The following is a 19,970-nucleotide window of genomic DNA, read 5'->3' as shown; positions in this document are numbered from 1 at the left end:
AGGGAGGGCGGAGGGCAGAGGAAGGAAAAGACAACGTGAGACCGAGGCTTCCGAGACACGGGCATCGTCCTGGGGGGAGCGGGGGGGCTGGGGAGGGGCTCTGGGAAAGGCTGGGAATCCCCTCAGGCCCCGGCCAGCCCCTCCTCCAGGGCCCTCGAGCCCTTTGCCCCGAGGGTCCTGCGCTCAGCTTCTACGATCCCAAGGCAGTAAAGGGGGGGGGCACCGCGGTAAAGGGAGAAGTCAAGGAGGGACCCCAAGTCACCCCGCTCCGTCTGTGGAGGCTCTGACCACAGCCTCGGCCAAATGACTCTTAAACTCATCCCCGACAGCCGGGCCTTTGCTTTTCTTGTCTGCCTTCGGGGGTTTGAGAACCCAAACCGAAGCGAGTTTGCAGATCTCAGCTGAGAGCCTTCTGGGTCCTTACATTAACCCACTGAACTAGGGCGGGCTTGGAGGAAAAGCCAGGCGGGGGAAGGCCTCGCTGGGGTCCCAGCCTCTCCGTCCTCCCCACCGGGCCTCGGAGGCCGGGTACCCCGGTCAAGCCCACTTACCTACACATGCTGGACTTCCGAGACCCAGAGCTGCCCGGGGAAGATGGCGGAGTCTGGTAGGACCAGCTGTAGTCGGAGCCCTTCAGATCTTTGATCACCTGAATGGGGGGTACAAACGAGGGTCACCGGAGTGGGGCTCCCCTCCCTCCCAGCCACCAGAGAAACAGAGGCCCCCTCGGACCCTCTTCTAGGCCAGTTCTTGGCTCTGCTCCCGAGCCCCTGGCATCCAGGGGGAGCAGGTGGTCTTTGTGCTCCAGGGTGGGGCGGAGGCAGGGGGTGCACCCCCCCAAACAGCTCAGGCTCCCCACTTGTCCCTGCGCCCTCCTTCCCACTTCCTGAACCACTCCAGGGAGGCTTACCGCTGTCATAGCAATAACAGGTCCAGACTGGACCTGGGATTTCATTAATAAAGGATGTGGGTCGGTGCCTTCTCTGAAGCTGGCCTCAGACCCCTTTATGCTCTGGAAAATTCCCTGAGGACTCTGTTTGGGTTCATGTGGGTCACATCTATTGATACTAACTGTATTAGAAACGAAAAGAGCCCGGCATGCTTAGGAAATCATTTCTGAGCTTGTGGACTCCTCGAAAGGGTCACGGGGACCCTGGGGGTGCAGGGGTGTTCCCCAGTCCATACTAGGAGAACCACTGGTCTTTGGTTACTTTGAGGACTCATGGTGAGTGACTTGGCCAAGGTCACACAGACATCCCTTGTCAGAGCTCAGGTCTGCCTGACTCCCAAACCAGCTCTTTTTCCATCATCTGAAAATAAAAGTGCTTTAAGGCTTACCCAGTATTTTACACACCTTAAACCCTCCCAAGTAACCGGAGGAGTAGGTTTGAGGAGGATTATTAGCTTCATTTTCCACATGAGAAAACTGAGGTTCAGAGGAATGAATTTCTGTGGTCAAAGAGCTAAGCACGGTGGGGAGGTGAGATCTGAATTCAGGATTCTCCAAACCTCAGGGCTGGTGTCCTATCCACTACAGCACATGTTTCTAAGGCCCTGGAGGTCCAGTTACTCTCTGTCCACAGTCATAAACATGAGCCTTTTCTGAGCTCCTCCAGCCTTTCTGAATGGGCCCTGGTCTTGCCTCCCTGGGCCAGGGCTCTGCGCCGCTCTGGCCAAACCAGCCTTCTTGGCTACCCTCCCTCTGCCACGGGGCACAAGTGGGTGCCCAGCCCCCCCTCTCCCCCCCTCCCCAAAGAGCCCTCACCTGCTCGCTGGCTGGCGGCAGCTTGTGGGGCTCAGCTGTCAGCACCACCAGGTCATCGATGATGCCCTGCAGGTGGGTGATCTCCCCCAACATGGTGATCTCTCCATTCTGGGCAGGGAAGAAAGCAAACACCATCACGCCTGCCCAGGGGTCTGGTGGGGGGGCAGAGCACCCCTCTCTGAGGGTCAGCCTGACTTCTTCACGAGCAGGGCTTAGAAATGATATTTAGACCTGGCTTCCTGTTTCCTAGTGCCCTGTTCCTGCTTCCTCCTCACTCCCCCCACAACCCAAGAGTTTGGGAATCCCTGAGGACCTCTGGGGTTATCTGGGCTGGCTGTCTACACTTTTTTTTTCTTCCTAAAATGTTTACCTTCTGTCTTAGAATGGATAGGAAGCATCGGTTCCAAGGCAGAAGAGCAGGAAGGGTGAAGTGACTTGCCCAGGGTCACACAGCTAGGAAGTGTCTGAGGTCAAATCTGAACCCAGGACCTCCCATCTCCCTATCCACTAAGCCTCTAGCCATCCCAATGAGTACACCTTTTGAATGAACCACAATTCATTTCTAATGAGTTTTCCATGAATTCTAGTCACTTCTTGACTCGTCCTTTATCCTCTCACTCCACCACAGGGACCTCCACCACAGATAAGCGTAAAATGTCCAATTCTCAAAACTGGGGTTCCTGGGACAGCTCCTTCCATTTCCTTGGTGCTGGCTGGACACAGCTCCGAGGGAGATGGAGTGAAGGCTTGATTTTGTTTTGGACTCAACTCGTGACTCCTGATAAGGGAACTCCTTTAACTACCATCAATCAATCACTGATTGGGATCAGCGTCTGGGGCCCTGAGAAGCTGGGCTTGGACACAGGCCTTCAGCTCTCCATCCACTACACCAGCCATTTCTGTGGTCTCTCCTGAATCTAAACAACCAAAAAGCTCAAAGATCCAGCCGTCTGTGGATGGCCCTGGATAATAACAAGTGCAACAAGTGCCAAGGCCCTACCAGAGGGCTTCTTAGCCTGCGGGTCCATGAACTCTCTTTTTGTTTTTGTTTTTGCTTTGGCAATTGCCTTTCAACAGTAATTGGTTTCCTTTGTAATCCTACGAATTTTAATTTATGTATTTAAGAGTGTGATTCCAAGAAGGGTTCACAGACTTGCTCAGTCTGTTGTCAGAGGGGTCCATGACACAGAAAAGAGGAAAAACTTTAAACCTATGATCCTGAAATGCCTCCTGAACCACTCAAGAAAGATGAGCTACAGTTGGTTTTGTCTTAGGCTTGGTAGAGTTGAATGGTGATCTGGGTGTGTCTTACATGGAAGCTCCCTATTCAACAAGCCTTTATTTAGCCCCTCCTATGCTTGGACTAGGGCCCATTCCGAGTGATGGAGATATAAAGGAAAAGAATGGCATGGCCCAAGTTGGGAGTTTACATTTGAGTAGAATATTCAGTTCCTTCTCCTTCTTCTTCTTCCTCTTCTTCTTCCTCCTCCTCTTCCTCTTCTCTTTCTCCTTCTCTGCCTTCTTCTACTTATCTTCCTCCTTCTCCTCCTCTTTCTTCTCCTCCTTCTTCCTCTTCTCCTCTTCCTTCTCTTCCTTTTTACTTCTCCTCCTCCTTCTCTTCTCCTCTTCCTTTTTACTTCTCTTCCTTCTTCCTCTTCCTCTCCTCCTTCTTCTTCCTCCTCCTCCTCCTCCTTCTCTTCCTTTTTACTTCTCCTCCTTCTTCCTCTCCTCCTTCTCCTTCTCCTCCTCCTCATTCCCCTTCTTCTTCTAAAACCCTTACCTTTTGACTTAGAATTAATACTACATATTGGCTCTAAGGCAGAAGAGTGAGCAGTGAGGGCTAGGCAATGGGGGTTAAGTGACTTTCCCAGGATCACAAAACTAGTTAGTGTCTGAGACCTGATTTGAACCCAGGATCTCCTTTCTCAAGGACTGTCTCTCAATCCATGGAGCCTCTGGTACCCCTTTTGTTTTCATTGTCCCAGCCAATGAGATGCCAGACAGGGGAGAAGATTTGGCCCCTTGTCCCTCCCTACTTTAGGGAATCTGAGGAGAGGGTGTTTGGGAGGATCTCAGACTTGCTTCTCCTCCCTCCTCCCCTGGATTTCTGGGCCCCAGGAGCTCCTACCACCACCGGCTGCAGGAAGGTGATGAAGGTGCAGAACCGGCCCCTCTCCTCGATCAGGGCCCGGCGCACGGCCTGCTTCTCCGTCTCCTCCAGGAGCAGGTACATGTCGTTCACGTCCTGGAGGGCGTTGTCCAGCTGGGGCTGCAGGTCCCCTTTCCCTGTGGGGGACAGGAGGAGACGCCCAGCTGGGGAGGCCACCCCTTCTCTCCCAGGGGGCCGAGCCCGGCTCCTCTCTGGGAGAAGGCTCGGCCACGGAGGCGCCCCCTTTCCCAGCCTCCTCACCCCTCCCCAGTCTGAGGGAGGGCCCTGACCAGCGAGGCAAAGCTTGTGCCTGAGGTGGGGGCTCTCCGGGTCCCACATGGTGGGAGGAGGCCAGGCCAGGCAGTGAGTGACCCATGCAAGCAGGCTGGCTACGAGGGCAGAGAAGGCACACAGACACACGCGGGCACGGAGGACGCCCAAAGCCAAAGCTGCAAAGCCAGCGGGGCCCCCGGCGGAAGGCGAAGGCCGTCCGGGAGAGCGCAGGCCGCGGCCGCCCCGCATGCAAGTGACAGACTCGCACGCGCGGCTCACCCGCTCAGCTGAAAATGGAAGCGATGCATGTTGGGAAGGGCTGCTCGGCGGTCAAGAGAAAGGCGGCCGGGCGCAGGGCCCTCCGGCCACCCCGTGAGGCCTCGGCCGATTCGGGTCCCAAGAACGGGAACCAGAAACGAGCCTTTTACCCTCCAACTCCCAGGCCTGGCCCAGGAAGAAGACCGTGCGAGCGGGAGAGAGATGGCCGCAAGACAGCGTCCCACAATGCACTTGGAGTGGGCAGATGAGGATGGGACAAGGCAAATGCTGAGCCTGGGGGTGGAGGGGGGTCCGGAGCCCAGAGCTGCGGGCTTTGTGGCCTCTGAGAAGAGCCTGGGAAGCGGCTTCCCATTCGGGGCTGAGCTGCGAGGAGGGGTCGCCGCCTCCCTTTTCAGGCCTCCTAGGCAGCCAGGAACAAAAGCCTCCCTTAGCCCGGCAGGGGGCCCGCAGGACGGGCGGCCCAAGCCCATACACACTGGCCTCAGCATTAGCCCCAGGGCTCACCCCAGGAACGGGGTGGCAAGAGAGGGAGAGAAAGACAGAAACCAAGAGAACGAGGAAAAGAGCATGTGTGAAGGCCGGAGGAGGACAGAGAGGGGAAAGGGAGATGGAGGTTAGCGGGGGGAGACGTGTAATGAACCCCGTGGAACGGGCTGAGCAGGGAAGGGACGGAACCTTCTGGCCAGCCAGAGCTTCTGCGGCTCCCACAAAGGCTCCCTTTGCTAACTCCCAGGCGACAGGAGGCCAGATTGGTGTCCTTCTGCCTCAGCTGGACACCTTCCCGTACCCGGCAAGACGGGCTCGTGCCTCCCTCCCCCAGATCCGCTGGGGAGTGGGGGGGACTGTAGAGGGCGAACCCCGGGACTTGGGAGAAGGCGAACCGGCCTTCCCGCCCCAACCTCTCCACCATGACCTGGCGGCCTCGTTACTATGCTCTGCAAAGGTTCATTCCAAGCCCCGCCGGAGTGACATGAGACAGAGAAATGCAACACAGACATTAAAGCTGGGCGAGAAGCTGGGAGAAGAGGGCCTGAGGAAGGGCCAGCTGGAACGAACGGATGATGGCGGCGGCGGCGGCGACTTTTGACTTACCAAGTAGCTCTACAGGAAGGATGTGGGAGGGAGGAGGAAGAAGAGAAGAGGAGAGACAGAGAGAAAGAGAGAATGTGTGAAAGACAGCTGATGGGCAGAGCTATCTCTCATTTTGAGGGGAGGTAGGTGGCTCCCCTCGACCCTCCCTGGGCTCCCTCTTGACAGTTCCCTTTGGGAGGTGACGGGGGTCTGGAAGATGAGGTGGGCAGTTTCCAGAGGAGCTAGAGAGTTCAGTTATGTGTGTGGAGGGGGGTGTTAGAGCTCTGTCACCCTGAGCCTTCCCTAAAGTCAGCCTGAGAGCCTTCTCTAGGATGCCAGCCAGGATGAACCCTGGCTAGCTGGTTTTGCAACAGACCGGGGCCCACCTCTTTGGCCTGTTTCCTTCTTGGAACAATGCAAAGCTCTGGGAGATGCCCTGGCAGAGAGCCAGAGGATGTGACGGCTCCCATGGGTTCTGCCCATTGAACCATGCCAACCAACCCCGATGCTGCCTCCCCCACTGGGGATGGAGGGGACTCTGCCTGCCCTGAGGCTCTTGGCTACACAAATCAGCAGACCTAGATAGCATCCACTGTGCCCCTCCCAGTGTCTCTAACTAGGACACTTTCCCCAGGGCTGGGGGCACTTACCTTTCCTGGCTTTCTTCTGGAGTTTTAGTGTGTCTGATGATTTCTTCTTAATCTCATGGCGAGCGCGTTTATATTCTAAATGGAGAGAGAGGAATAGAAACAGGAGCCATGCCATGGGGGCCACTGAGGTGCGGCCTCAGTAACTGAGTACCTGCCACTGCCCCAACCCCTCTTCTTCCTCCCTTCCTAAGCACCTTTTGCATGATCCTTGTCGAGCTGGTTAGCCGTTTTTTTCCAGTCCTCAATCCTCTCTTGCAGGGGGTTGATGAGGCTTTCCAGCAGGGCACTGCAAGAGCCAGAGACAAATTAGAAATGCACATTTTCCATTGGCTGTGATGTAGGGGCCAAGGTAGGGGTTTTAAGGATGAAAAAGGTTAGTTGTGAGGAAGCGTTTGGGTCCCTGCCCCACAGAGTATGGAAGCATCGGGGGGGAGGAGGCCTGTCTGGGCTTAGTGTGAGTTCCAGCCCTGGCCCTGGCCCCTGCCAACCCTACTTACTTGGTGAACTGCCGAAGCTTGGTCTCAATACTCCGGTGCCGCATACACATTCGGGTCAGGGCTGAGCCAATGTCTCTTGTGGCCCCTGGAAAAACAAGAGGCCCCTCCATGCTGAGAGGCTGCCATGGGATAGATCAAGTTCTTCAGGGATGCTCAAGGAAAATGGGATTGGGGGAGGGCTGAGAAGCAAGCAGCTGCCACTGCCTGGGACACTGAGTCTTTGGCAAATCCTCCTGCTGGCCACCAGAGGGCAGTGTTTGCCCATAGAAATGCCCATCCCTGGGGACCGGCCAGTTCCCTGTCCACCTCCCTGAATATCTTCCCAGGCTGCTCTCCATGAGGCTGCCATGTTGTCCTCAAGCCTCTGTAGGCCACCTGGCCCAACCCAGGCCTAGCTGGGGAAGAGGAGCAGTGGATAGGGAGGGGAAGAGGGAAGATTCACTGCTTGAGCCTCATATATGGTACCTAAGAGTTTCCATGGATACCCAGAATGTAAATGCTGGTAAGAAATCCTATAGGAAGGAGCTACATAGTCCTACCCTGTTATTTAAAAAGGAAGAAAAAGACTCAGAGAGTCTCCCATGTCCAAGGTTACAAAATGAGTCAGTTTAGAAACTGAATTCCTCTCCTCATTCCCAATTCAGAGCTCCGTTTGCCTCATAGTTTCAATCCCACAAAGTCTGGAGGCCAGGAATATCTCCAGCATCACCTGTTATTTCAGTAGCATCCAGAGGTGATCCTCTTCCTGTGGCCATGTTCACTCCCATCTCTATTCCTTTGATCATATCATTTTCAGTACCCAGAATGCCTTCCCTTCCTTGTCTAATCAAATCTCATCCATTCAAAGTCCAGTTTAAGCACCATCCTTGGACCTCTTCTCCTTTGGATCACTGGATGATGTGGGTTTAGAACCAGAAGATGATCTAGTCCAACCTCCTGATTTTTATAGAGAAGGAAGCTTGAGGCACAGAGAGGGAGGATTTCCAAAGTCACAAAGCTATTAAGTTTTATCCAGGAACCCAGGTCCTCTGACTATTCCAAATTCAATGCTTCTCCATCTTTTACCACATGTACCTTCAGCCTTTTGATATGCACACATGTGATCTCCTTAATGAACTTAATAAGCTCAGGGAGGGTAGGGACGATGCATTCCTCTGAATGCCATCCCTGTCTCCAACACTAAATAAAAGTGCCCTGTCTATCATAGGCATTCCCCTAGTTAGATAGTATAGTGGCCTTGAAATCTGGAAGACCTGAATTTGAATCCTGACCTTCATGTTTACTACTGGAGTGTCCTGGGAAAGTCACTTAACCTTTTTTTTCCAGCTTTTTCAGCTTTCAATTTTTTCATCTGTAAAATGGGGATAATAAAAGTACCTAACCTTCCCTCCTATCTCCCACTAAGGTTGGACCAAATGAGATAACATGAAAGCTTAGTAAATCCTAAAGCACTAAATTCCACAGTAAACTCCAAGAGAGAATGGACTAAAGCTTTTTTATAGTTGATGTCTCCCCCTGCTCTGAGCCAAAGAAGGCTTTACATATAGAAGATGCTTAAAAAAATATTTGCTGAACTCAGAGGAATTGAATAAACACCAGATGCCTGAGTGAAAATGGACCCTGGACCCAGGGTCTGGGGTCTAGGATACCAGCTGCCCTCAAGGCTTGGTTAGGGGCACATTCCTAACATGTCTGGAGGCTCTAAGCTTCAAGGAAAGGTGGGCAGAGATCCAAGTGGCAGGGCCCACCCTGAGCTACAGGACTTAGACAGCTGGCATTCCCCTTTACCACTCCCTACCTCTGCCTAGGGCTCAGTGGGCAGTACCACTTGTTTACCCACATGCCAGGGGCTGCCTCCCTCCTTCCTTTAGGGAAGCTTAGGGGTCAGTCTTGTGAAATATTGACCCATCCTCGACATCTCTGTAGGCTCTTATGCTATAGGCTGTGTCAAGAGTACAGGTGGCAATTCCCAGACGACATTTCTCAATGTCCATAGCTGTTTCTCAACCTTGTGTCCAGGAACCATTCCCAGAATTTCCCCTAGTGTAGGCATTTGGGTAGAAGCCAAAATGGTTCTGCAGGGGAACACCATGAGAGAACAGAGAGGATGGCCGAGTTTTCTGTAATATCAAGAAAATGTAAACCAAGAAGGTGCTCATCTGTTGAGGAATGGCCAAACAAATTATGGTATAGGAATGTAAGGGGAGAGTATTGGGCCCTAAGAAGTGACAACGGGGATGGTTTCAGAGAAACTTTGGAAGACTTGAATGAACTGATGCAGAGTGAAGTTAGAACTAGGCTAATAGTTTATGACAATATACTGTGTATATTGTATACTGTGATTCACTTTACAATTCACTTTAAAAGGCTTGAGAACTCTGATCAACGCAATGACTGACCGTGATCCCAGAGGACCAGTGCTTCAGACTGCTACCCACCTCCTGAGAGGGGATGGTCTCAAAATAGAGAATGAGACACACATTTTTGGCCAGGTTCAGTATAGGAATTTGTTTTGCTTGCCTTTGCATATTTATTTGAGGAGTTTTTTTTTCCTTTTTCTGGTTCAGTGAGGGAGAAGGAAATAGGATGGAAAGACAATAAGCAGGTTAGGCAGGAAGTTCAGTGGAAGACTTGAGTTCAAATCTAGCTTCATACTCAGGGTGATCCCTGGCAGGTCACTTACCTGCTTTCAACCTCAGTTTTCTCATCTATAAAATGGAGATAACAATAGTATCTACCTCCCAGGGTAGTTTTGTGGCTCAAATGAGATAATACTTGTAAAGTACATAGCAAATTTTAAAGTGTTCTCTCTATAAATGCAGTTGTTATATTAACTGAAATTTTTAAATGAAAAAGAAAGAATGGTTGAGTCTTCCCACCATCATAGGAGCAAAAAAGAGGCCAGTGGCAGAATCTGAAACAATTGAAAATGGAGCTACACCAAACTCCTACCCATCCTAGCTGGCCTTGGCCATTACCCAAGACTTGGAAGTTCCACCTTGTCTACATTCCACCTTACAAGCCCATCCAAAACACCCGTATCTGGGTGTTTGTGAGCACAGAAATGTTGCTGTGGGGCTGGTGTCCAGGGCTATCCCTTTCACTGTGATGCTCAGCTGCCCAGGCTAAAGAAGACAAGATTAGGAGGGACATGATAGCTGTTTTCAGATGCTTGAAGGGCCATCTCTAGAGGTCCCCAAAGAGGCAAAGCTATCTGGAGGACAGCGCAGAAATGAAGCATGCCTATCTCTTCTCTTTGCTATGGCATCCAGGGTCACCAGGGTGGAAAAGGAAGCTGCTTACCCAGGCTAGCTTTGCTTTCTCTATTGGGTTCTCTATTGAGGGAGGACTCTTGTCCAAGTGGGCACCAATCTTTAGCATCTGTGGCACTACTCAGGGCTCATGTCAGTCAGAGAAGGTACTTTTTGCTGTCTCTCCTCCCAAATGCATGCTTTTTCTCCACAGAGGGTGATGCCATTGGGAGTTCAAGATTCCCTTCCTCACAATGGCGTTCTTCTTCTCACCATGGCACGAACCTCATGACTGACTCAAGTGTTTTTGCCTTTAGTAAGTGGCTTGTTGACCGACTGTTGGCTAGTCTCCTCCCTGAGTGTCTAGGGCCCTTGTCCACAGAGAGCTGTCTTCCTGAGACCATGGATTCCTTGGGGAGATCCCGCCCATCTCTACCACCACTGCGTCTACCTCCCTGACTCAGGGAGATGATGTCCTCCCCACAGCCCACCAGCCAGGCCACGTCACTCTGCCCAGCCCTACAGAGCACACTGTGTCTCAGGCCCAGGGGCATAATGAGTTTACTGTCCCAGAGTCAAAGTATGGAGGGGAGGAGTGGGCAGACAGTGGTGAGGTGGGAACACCGTGTTCAGCTGCCTATCCCTGCTGGTTTTCCATTTTGGTCAAAGCCAAGGCTTGGTCCAACCAGGCTAGGAAGTTGGCTTCTTTGGGTACAGCCATGGGCCAGCTCTGCAAGTCTTCTCTTTTCAGAGGAAGCAGTGTTTGCTCTTCCTTGACCACCCAGGCCGTCAGTGGGGATCCTTACACGTCATTTCCCTTTTGTACCCTTCATTCTAGCCAAACCGTTCCTCGCACATGACTTTATCTCCCAATTCCAGGCTCTCACACAGGCTGTGTGCCATGCTTGGAATGCATCATCCCCCTGAGACAGGGCCCATGTTTTAAACTTCTTAGTACAGGGAACCCACTGGGTACAGAAATAGAGTATTTGTTATTTGATTTAATATTTTGATTTTTAATTTTAATTGATTAACTGGCCAACCAACACACGAAGAGTTCATAGGATCACGGGTCATTTAGTCCGGCTCACTCATTTTATAGATGGGGAAACTGAGGCCCACAGAGGTGAACTGATTTGTCCAAAGTCAGGAAGTAAGTTGGCAGAAGCATGTTTTGAACCCAGATTTGGAACCTCAGATTCCAAAAATAGTGCCCTTTATTCCATACCAGGTCATGCCTGTTTGCAATTACTGGCCACATCTGTCTATGACTACCCTTGGAACCCAGAGTCTCTCCACTCCTTGCTGAGGGCACCCAAGGAAGCTGTGGAAAAGAACTCTCCAGACCATGAGCCCCTCTTGTCTTAAGTTTTTTAGTTAGGACAAGGGGGAAATAGCTCCAAAAGGCATTCATTCTCTCTGATTCCATCAGATAAGAGTCTCTGGTCTCCTTGTCTCAGATCTGGGCCCTGGAATTATCCATGGTGCTGTTTGCTCATTAGACAGGGAGAACTGATACCAGCGCTGCACTCCTTCAGAGCCCAAAGCACTCTTCCGATCTGATCTCACTTGACTTGGTATACCCTTAGGGATGAAGAAGGATCATTATCTTCATCTCATAGAATGGTAGAGAAATGAAGTCCAGAAAAGTTCAGCCACTTGCCCAACATCGCAGAGCAAGTCTGAGAAAGAGGCTCATAGAACCTGACTCTGTGTCATTTTTTTTAACCCTTATCTTCCATCTTAGAATCAATATTGTGTATTGGTTCCAAGGCAGAAGAGCTAGCAATTGGGGTTAAGTAAGTTGTCCAGGGTCACAGCTAGGAAGTATCTGAGGACAGATTTGAACCCAGGGTTCCTGTCTCTAGGCCTGGCTATCCACTGAGTCACCTAGCCCTCTTCCATTGGTTTTTATTCCCTGTCCCCGTTGTTTTCGGTATCCCTTGCCCCTGCTTGGCCCCCATTTCCCTGTCCCCGTTCCCATTTCCATCTTCCTACCTCGGGTGTTGGTGGCCATATCCGCCACTTTCTGGAAGGCATCCAAGAAAGCAACTGCGGCGAGGACTGTGGTCCTGTGGGAGATAGGAAGATGGTGGAGTCATTGGAATATCTTCTCCTCTTGTGGCCCACCCAAGCGCGCCATCTTTGAGCCCTGGACCCTTCCTGAGGAGGTAAGACAGCCCAACTGTTGGGAGAAAGTCCCAGGCTGCCTCTGTCCTCTTGGGCTACCTGGGCCAACGTGGGCTGTCTCTTGGGGGTCACGTTGGATGGCTTCTTCTGCTTTTTGGAGCTGGCATGCTCAGGCCCACCCCATCCCACTGTTCCTGGGGAACTGTTTTACTGCCTCACCTGAGCTGAGAGTGGAGCTTAGTGGCCTTCGAATTGAAGTCTTCCCAGATGGGATAGGAGCTCTGGAGGGAGAAGGAGAGAAGAAAATGGTGGGTGATATAAACAACAGCGACAGGCAATTCTACTCCAAAATTCAGCCCAGCCTCTCTGTTATCATGATGACCCACTAAGCGATGGGAAAAGGAGCAGCCTGGGCCATTCCCATACTCCAGTGAACTGCAATTCTGTGGGTGGGGGGAGATGAAACCTCTTTAGAACCTAGTAAATGGTCTTCAAGAGTTGCTGTGGCCAAAAAGGGATGCCTCCGAGCCCAGCCTGGTGATGATCCTTTCTGATACGGGCAGCGTCGGTCACTGGACAACAGATACATCTACAACCCTTCTCTGCGCCTGCTCTGTGCCAGGCACTGAGGATCCAAAGAAAACCCAGGAAAAGCTCCAGTCCTCCAGGACCTTAGATTCTCTTTAAACCATCACAGCTTGGGAAGAGCTATGAGAGCTTGCGCCCTATCGATGTACCCTCTGGGGTCACCTGCGAGTGCTGAGGGGGAACTGGAGGAGGGCCGGCTTCGGGGAATGGAGCATCTCTCATAACCAAGCACGGGAGAGCCAAGGCCTTTCCCCCTTCCTGGCCCCTCACAAAGGGATGTGGTACCCTCCTTCCCTGCCTCAGCGCCCCACGAATCACAGGAGACCTCTCACGGCTTTCTCCATCGCCGGTGTGGAGAAGAAGGAGGTGAGGCGATGGCTGGAGATGCTGGCTTAGTCAGAGGAGCCGGACGCTAGGGAACAGCAGACACCTATGCAGGCACACCAGCTGCCCGGAGACGGTATTCTGGTTGACCCTGCATTGCCAGCCAACGCCAGAGCTGTGATGGGAGTCCTCGAATGGTCAGGAGGTGGCAGGGTCCTCCTCAGGGATGAGGAAAGGGGGGCCCAGAGAAGTGGACCGAGGGAGGTGAGTGGCAAAAGCAGGATGCGAAACAAGGTCTTTTGACTCTTTCCACAACGCCATTCAGGGCAAGGTGTTGGCAAAGAAGGCAAAAGGGACTGAGAAGGCCAACGTCCAAGACCCCACTGGGCAGGACCTCTGGGAAGGGAGTTCTAGCCCCAGGCACGACAGAGTTGAGCTTAGGAGGATCACTTCTCTCCTACAGCCTCGAGCCAAGAGGCTTGCCCATGGTCTAACCCAAATGGCCCAGGTGGTTATTTCCTCCTGGGTCCTCTGGCGCTGCCCTCTGGGGAGATGGACAATAGCAAATGGCCATCCCTGTCTGAAGGGTGACCCATCCCGGGTTGTGCCTCTACGCCACTCCCTAGCCTTGGAGGAACGAGCAGGCTATGGACCAAGAAGAGGAAAGAAGGGCTTCTCCAACCCAGAACGACACTGCCCTAACAGCCTTCAAAAGAGGGGGTTCCATTGCCTGGATCTCCGGGTACATACTGCTGTCTCTTATAACGGAGAAAGAAAAGGCGGAAGGGGGAAATGGTCAGCAAAACTACGCTAGGCAGAAAGGCCCACCTTCGATTTAGGGTTCCATACCCATAGCTTCCACCTCTTCAGAGAATCAGGGAAGCCCCCAGCCCCATGTCCGTGGGGCCTGCTCAGCTTTTCGAGGGGTCCCAGAAGCCCACTTTGACCCAAGAGAAGAAATAAACTATCCCTGAGATGGCCCCGGAGTTCATTTCAGAGAGCTTCAAGTCCTGCCCCTGATTCCTATCAACTCCCAAGGAACACACACACACACACACACACACACACACACTTGTATAAACACTTATTTACGTAAATACAGATTTAATAAACATATACTATATTTAATCTACATGTATATGTAAACAAGTGGGGACACCAAGACCCAGAAAGGGATATTCAGTGGCTCTGGGTCCCTCGGCCATTGCAGTTGGAAGGAAGAAGAGGCTTGGGATGAACAGGGAGATCCTCGCTCCCCCCACACTGGCGGGGCCCCCCGACTGCCTTCGAGCCCCCCAATGGGCGCTTGGTGTTGCTGAGATGCCTCCCTACGGCCCCCCTCAGGCGGGGGTCTGTCGCGGGTGACCCTGCCCCCGGGCCGGGGCTGCTGTGAGAGGGGACGGTCCTGGTGGCTTTAGGGGGACAGCCAGCCACCCAGGCCCTGAATGGGGCGCTTGTGCTGGGGACAGAGGTACCTTTCTCCTCCCTGCGGTGGGGGGGAAGGAGGGGAGGAACAGTGCGGCCTTTATCCCGGCCTGGCCCGCAGAGGAGGAAGGAGTTTCCCGTCTGGGTCCAGCGAGGGGAGGCTGACGCTGCCCCCCAAGGCCCAAATTGGAGCTGTTGTGTTTAGCGTTGAGCAAAACAAGTTGGTTGGTTTTCTTAAGAGCCTTTTCTGGCCCAAACCTCCCACTCCCACCCCGGCCCGGGCTGCTCAAAGGCGTCTTTATGGCACAGCCTTTTACGGGCTGACCCCTCGCCGGACACACAAGGCTGCAGAGACGGGAACCAACGGGCCTGGATGTCAAGCCCTGCCTCACCGGCCATCCCTCCAGAAATGGCCGCCCTGGGCCTGAGCGGACGGGACTGCCCGGCCTGGCCCGGCCCGGCCCCAGATGGACGGCTCTCCTGCTGCAGGGCTGAGGAGGGGGCCGCTTCCCACGGGGAGGCCCAGGCTCGAACCAGAGGCAGAGAGGCCTCGTGCTGAGGCTGAGGCAGCCCCTCACGCTCCTGGGCGCTCTCCTCCAGGCAGAGAGAGGCAGACATAACACCTGGTGTTGGGGGAAGGGCCTGGCCGGCCGGCCTCTCCCTCTCTCCTGTCTGGGGAGGCCTCACAGGAAGGGGGAGGAAAGAAAGCTCCAACAGGCACATGGGGAAGGGGAAACTCGCCTTGAATAATGGTGCTTTGAGGTTGGCAAAGGGTTCTCAGTACAGTCTTGAGCCTCTCAGCCCCCCTGGGAGGGAAGGGCTGTTATTATCCTCCTTTTACAGGTGGGGAAACTGAGGCTGAGAGATCTCAAAAAGGACTTGGCAGGGGTTGGATCCTTCTTTTCAAAGTTCTAGAAGATTCTCAGTGTGTCCAGGCAGCCCAATGGACCTGGTTTCTCTTGCCAAGGTTTCAGAGAGAATTTCTTTAATGCCCCCTGCCTCCCCGCCCCCAGCCCCTTTTTAGTATAAACATGTAGAAAAAGGGATTCTTAGTGGCAAGGGACTTGTGAGTTCCCCATGACCAGTGTGGCTCCCCAGCTGGAGGAGGGCCTCCTTTAGGCGTCCCTGCTTGGGGTTGGGGTCTAGAGAGCCCAAAGGAATGGGCTCTGAGGGGGTGGGATGGAAAGGGAAGACAAAGCAGCGCCAGGGAACGAACGGAAGAAGTCTGTCTCCCACCCTCCCACCCACACAAAGCAGCCCCCAAACTGGAGGCAGCATCCCAGGAGAGGGAAGGCAAATATTTGAGAAACTTGGAGCCAAATCCTCCCTGGGAGGGAGTGGCCAGCAGCTGTGGCTGGCCTGGCCTCCCCTCCCTCACCCTGGTCCCACAGAGCCCCCAGGCCGGCCCTCTCCTTTCCCACCGGGCCACAGACATGCCCTCCTGTGGGTCCAAGGAGCCCTGGAGCGGGAGGGACCCCTTTGGGCAGGGCAGGGTTTGTCCCAGCCTCTTCTTAGCTGTGGTCTCAGGAAAGAGGGGGCTCCCTCCTTCCCTCCCTTCTTCCCTCCTCTAATGTTTTATCTTAGTATTAATTTGTGGAGATGAAAATTAATATGCAAAATACTAAATATTATATTTATAAATATTTTGTTAATAAACTAACAAAAGAGACTACCTAAAAGGTACTAACCAGCTCTCTTTAGTTCCTGGGAGTGAGCTGATTAGTACCTTTTGGTTAGTCTCTTTTGTTAGTTTATTATTAATAAAATATTTATAAATATAATATTTAGTATCTTGCATATTAATTTTCATCTCCACATTATGGCGACCACGGAGGGACCTATGGGGGAATGAAGTCCAAGGTTCAAAATCTCCATTTATACAATTCTAAGACAGAGGAGTGGGAAGGGTAATTGGGGTTAAGTGACTTGTCCAGGGTCACTCAGCTAGGAAGTGTTGGAGGCCACATTTGAACCTAGAACCTCCCAATTCCAAATCTGGTGCCACCTAGCTGCTCCCAGCTTTATCTGGACTCTGAGGCTACCATCAGAGCGAAAAAAGGCTCCAGATCAAGGCCCAGAGAAGGCAAAGAATCTATGACAGTGTCTGGACTTCCATCTAACATTCACTCGGTCTGACGCCTCTTGAGATACCCAAGTATCTACAGCTTCAATTGTTTCCAATTGCACTAAGCTTTTGGGGGCGTCTTGGATTAAAACTCCTAAGGAGAGAGATGAGCCAGACTAAATATCTACGTGTGCGCGTGACCCAGAACAAGTCGCCGACTCTCTGAGCATCTCAGGTAAACCCTGGCCTGAATGAGGGCAGGGACCCTGTGTTGAAGCTTAACGCTGACCCGAGACTTCTGGGACTCCCCGCACAGCCATTTAGACGCAGGCATTGCTACCCTTCGAGTGTGCCAAGCTCCTTCTGCACGGTCTCATGGGAGTCTCCCAGCCCTCTGAGATGGAATTTTAAATCTCCATTTTACGGAGGGAGAAACTGAGTTCCTGGATGTTGGGTCCTTAAGGATGGTCACCCGGTTAGAAGTAGAAGGGTCAAGATTTGAACCCAGGTCTTCTTGTTTCTAGCCCAGCACTGTCTCTGCCACAGCGCAATGCTGCTCTGGGCGAGCGGAGGTGCCTGGCGGGTGCGTAAGCTGCCCCTGGAATGAGTCTAGATTAGAACTTGATGAGTCCCTCCAGCTCTGAGAGACCATCCTTAAAGGCTTGGGCTGTCCATCAGGGGTCCCAGATAAACAGGGAGGGGAAATGGGTTCTGAACCCCCAAAGGGAGGAGTGCCAGAAATGAAGGGGTAAAGCTGGGGGGGGGCAGGAGGGAGCCAATGGCAGGGCCAGGATTCCTCAGGGCTGGGGCTTAAGGATAAGGGGTCCCGAGGCTTCTGCCCATCCTCTGAATGCCCAGCTCTGGCAGACGTCCCACCCAGGATGATGTAGGCAGAGCACGCCCTGGGCTGCTCAGCACAACTAAATTCTGTGCCTCTTAAGCCAGGCTGGGAAAAGTCAGCTTTCCTGAGCACCGACCTCTGGAGATGGATCTTTGTGGGGTTCAAACCCCCCCAGTATGGAGCCTGTTGAAAGCAGAGACCCTCAGGGGGCAGAAGAAACCAGCGAGGAAACCATCCCTCTTCTCTGAAGGCTCCTGCTTCCGTGAGCACCAACCCAAGGCTGATCCCAGTCCTACAGCAGCTGCTCAGTCCTCACTGGTTTCTTCTGCCCCCTGAGGGTCTCTCCTTTTAACGGGCCCCAAGTTTGGGGGGTGTAAACCCTGGAAGGATCCCCCCTGCCTGCACTGGGCATCAGGGACCCCTTGAAGTCCTTCCCAAAGGACAGAATTTTATGATGGGAAAAATCAAGGCATAGAACTGAACTAAAAGGGGGGGAGCAGAGCCTAGAGGAGCTGGGCTGGTTGCAGGAACCAGGGTTCTCTGTCCAAGTTGTGCGTGGGGAGAGGGAATGAGCATTTAGTAAGTGCCTGCTGTTTGCTGGGTCCTGTGTTAAGCACTTCAGAAACATTTTCTCATTGAACCAGCTTTGACTCCACAGATGACATTGTGAATGGATTCCTGGACTAGGGGGTGGGAAGTTCAAATCCTGACTCGGGCACTTATTTTTCTAAGGCTCGGTTTTCTTGTCTTTAAAATGGGTATAACGAGAGCCTGTGAGGACCAAATGAGGTAATAGCACTTTGTTCCAGGCTATTATTATTATATTCATAGTAATTCCTCTGGGTTTGATAGCTTTGCCTGGCTGGCTCCTGGTTCTCAGGCCATGTGTGCACCTTAACTGTGGCTTCAGGGATTTGGGCATCCGACTAGCGGTGGGGGAGAGGGTCCAGGGCAATCCCCATCGGCCTCATCCTGCCCTGGGCTGCCGAGAAGACCCCCATGGCCATGGCTGTGTCCCTCCCCCCCCTTTCCTGCCTTTCACAGATCTTGGCTTGCCATCAATATGGCGTGAGGGTGACAAGGAATTCCAAGAAGGCCCCTTTATCCACCCCCACCCCCAGGCCTTTCTGTTTCCTACTGGTCCGAAGCTGGATGGCCCCCAAGTCTGGAAAGGCCCTGGTGGATGAGTTCATCACCCTCCACGAGGGGAGGGGTGGGAGCCTGGGCAAAGGCGGAGCGGGGCGAGTGGGGGGCCACAGACTTGTTCCATCCCTGTTTGCTCCAAACTCCTCCAGCTTCTGATGACTCAGGTCCCCAGGCTTCCACGGCCAGCTCTGGGAGAGGTGCTAGACATTGGAGCCAGCCCCAGGGCTCGGGGGTCCTACGAATTTAGGGCCCCCCCCCGGTCTCTTGGGCCCTTCCTCGTCGTTTAGGTCCTCCGGGCCCAGAGCCCAGGCCCCTGTGGACTTCGAGGAGTTGGGGGGTTTTAAAGAATCTTTGCATTTGGGGTTGGGGAGGACAGCCACTGGGTAATGAAATAGTGGCTTGGCCTCTCCCTACCTATAGATGACTTTGGCAAGTTGTTTTCCATCCCCGGCTCTCATCTCCCTCGCCTGCAAAACACTTCCAGCTAGAAAATCCTCTTTGGTCTGGACACGCATCTCTTCTGGCATCTCATTCAAGGCTCTCAGGTTAGACAGCCAGAAAGCTCTCGGAGATGCTCCCTTTCCGGGTGACCTTCGGGAGACAGTGCCTCCCCATCTACATCGGTGTTCCTGAGGACGCCAGGTCGTCATCAGCCCCCGCTCTACAGAGAAGCCAGGCCTCGGCTGAGCAGAGGCAGTAACGGAGAGAACGCGTGATCTGGAGTTAGGAAAACCTGGTTTCAAATCCTGCCTCAGACCCTGCTTTGCTGTGTGACCTGGGGAAGTCCCTTAACCTCTCAGATTCCTCTTCTGTAAATAAAATGGGGAGAAGGAGGGGAAGGGGGTAGATGTGATGACTTCTAAGTTCTTTTCCAGATCCTAAATCTATGAGCTTATGATTCTGTTCCCATAGCTGGAGTTGGGGCTCCAAAAGACCCCAGAATCTGAGCTGGGGAGGCCTCTGAGGACCTGATTCCACAATGGGTCTTAGGTTTGAGGGTGGAAGGAGACTAAGGTTTGCCTACCTTCTCGGGCAAGGAGATGTTTGAATGAAAGCCTTTCCTTATTGGGAAAACAGGGGAGGAAAGGGGCAAAGAGAGCCACAGCCTCAGCAAGGGCGCAGGAAGCACCAGGCTGCTGGAGGACCATTAACATGGGCGCTTGTGTGCGCTCTCTCTCTCTTTTCTCCCCCTCTGTCTGTCTGTCTCTCCTCTCTCTCTCTTCTCCCCTCTGTCTGTCTCTCCTCTCTCTCTCTTCTCCCCTCTATCTGTCTGTCTCTCCTCTCTCTCTCTCTTCTCTCCTGTCTGTCTCTCCTCTCTCTTTTTCCCCTTCTCTCTCTTTCTTCCTCATCTTTCTCTTCCCCTGTCTCTCTCTTCCTTCCTTCCCCCCTCTCTCTCTCCTCTCTTTCTTATCTCTCTCTCCCATTCTTTCTCCCCTCTCTTCCCCCTTCTCTCTCTGTCTCTTCCTTCCTCCCTCCCTCCCTCTCTTTCTCATCTTTCTCTTCCCCCTCTGTCTCT

General features: G+C 53.1%; 1 protein-coding gene across 8 annotated transcripts in view; it reads right to left on the bottom strand.

The window, feature by feature from the left end:
- Window positions 1-12,376, bottom strand: part of MTSS2 (MTSS I-BAR domain containing 2) — a 20,273-nt gene extending 7,897 nt beyond the window's left edge. For 5 of the 8 annotated variants that reach the window (XM_044663098.1, XM_044663102.1, XM_044663101.1 and 2 more), the window contains exons 1-7: window positions 6,685-6,813; window positions 6,382-6,473; window positions 6,188-6,262; window positions 5,559-5,567; window positions 3,894-4,051; window positions 1,766-1,873; window positions 552-649 (exon numbers count right to left, since the gene is read on the bottom strand). In XM_044663098.1, the coding sequence (XP_044519033.1) occupies window positions 552-649; window positions 1,766-1,873; window positions 3,894-4,051; window positions 5,559-5,567; window positions 6,188-6,262; window positions 6,382-6,473; window positions 6,685-6,794 (650 nt within the window). In that variant the 5' untranslated portion in view covers window positions 6,795-6,813. Of the gene's footprint in view, window positions 1-551; window positions 650-1,765; window positions 1,874-3,195; window positions 3,269-3,893; window positions 4,052-5,558; window positions 5,568-6,187; window positions 6,263-6,381; window positions 6,474-6,684; window positions 6,814-11,933; window positions 12,008-12,284 lie in introns of those variants that run through there. The other 3 variants (XM_044663105.1, XM_044663100.1, XM_044663104.1) reach the window with 3 other exon arrangements.
- Between the last annotated feature and the right edge of the window lie 7,594 nt (window positions 12,377-19,970).

Source organism: Gracilinanus agilis, chromosome 2, assembly GCF_016433145.1.
Source record: "Gracilinanus agilis isolate LMUSP501 chromosome 2, AgileGrace, whole genome shotgun sequence".
Classification (NCBI taxonomy): Eukaryota; Metazoa; Chordata; class Mammalia; order Didelphimorphia; family Didelphidae; genus Gracilinanus; species Gracilinanus agilis.
Note: the sequence above shows the minus strand (reverse complement) of the source record. Positions and strands in the feature narration are given on the sequence as shown.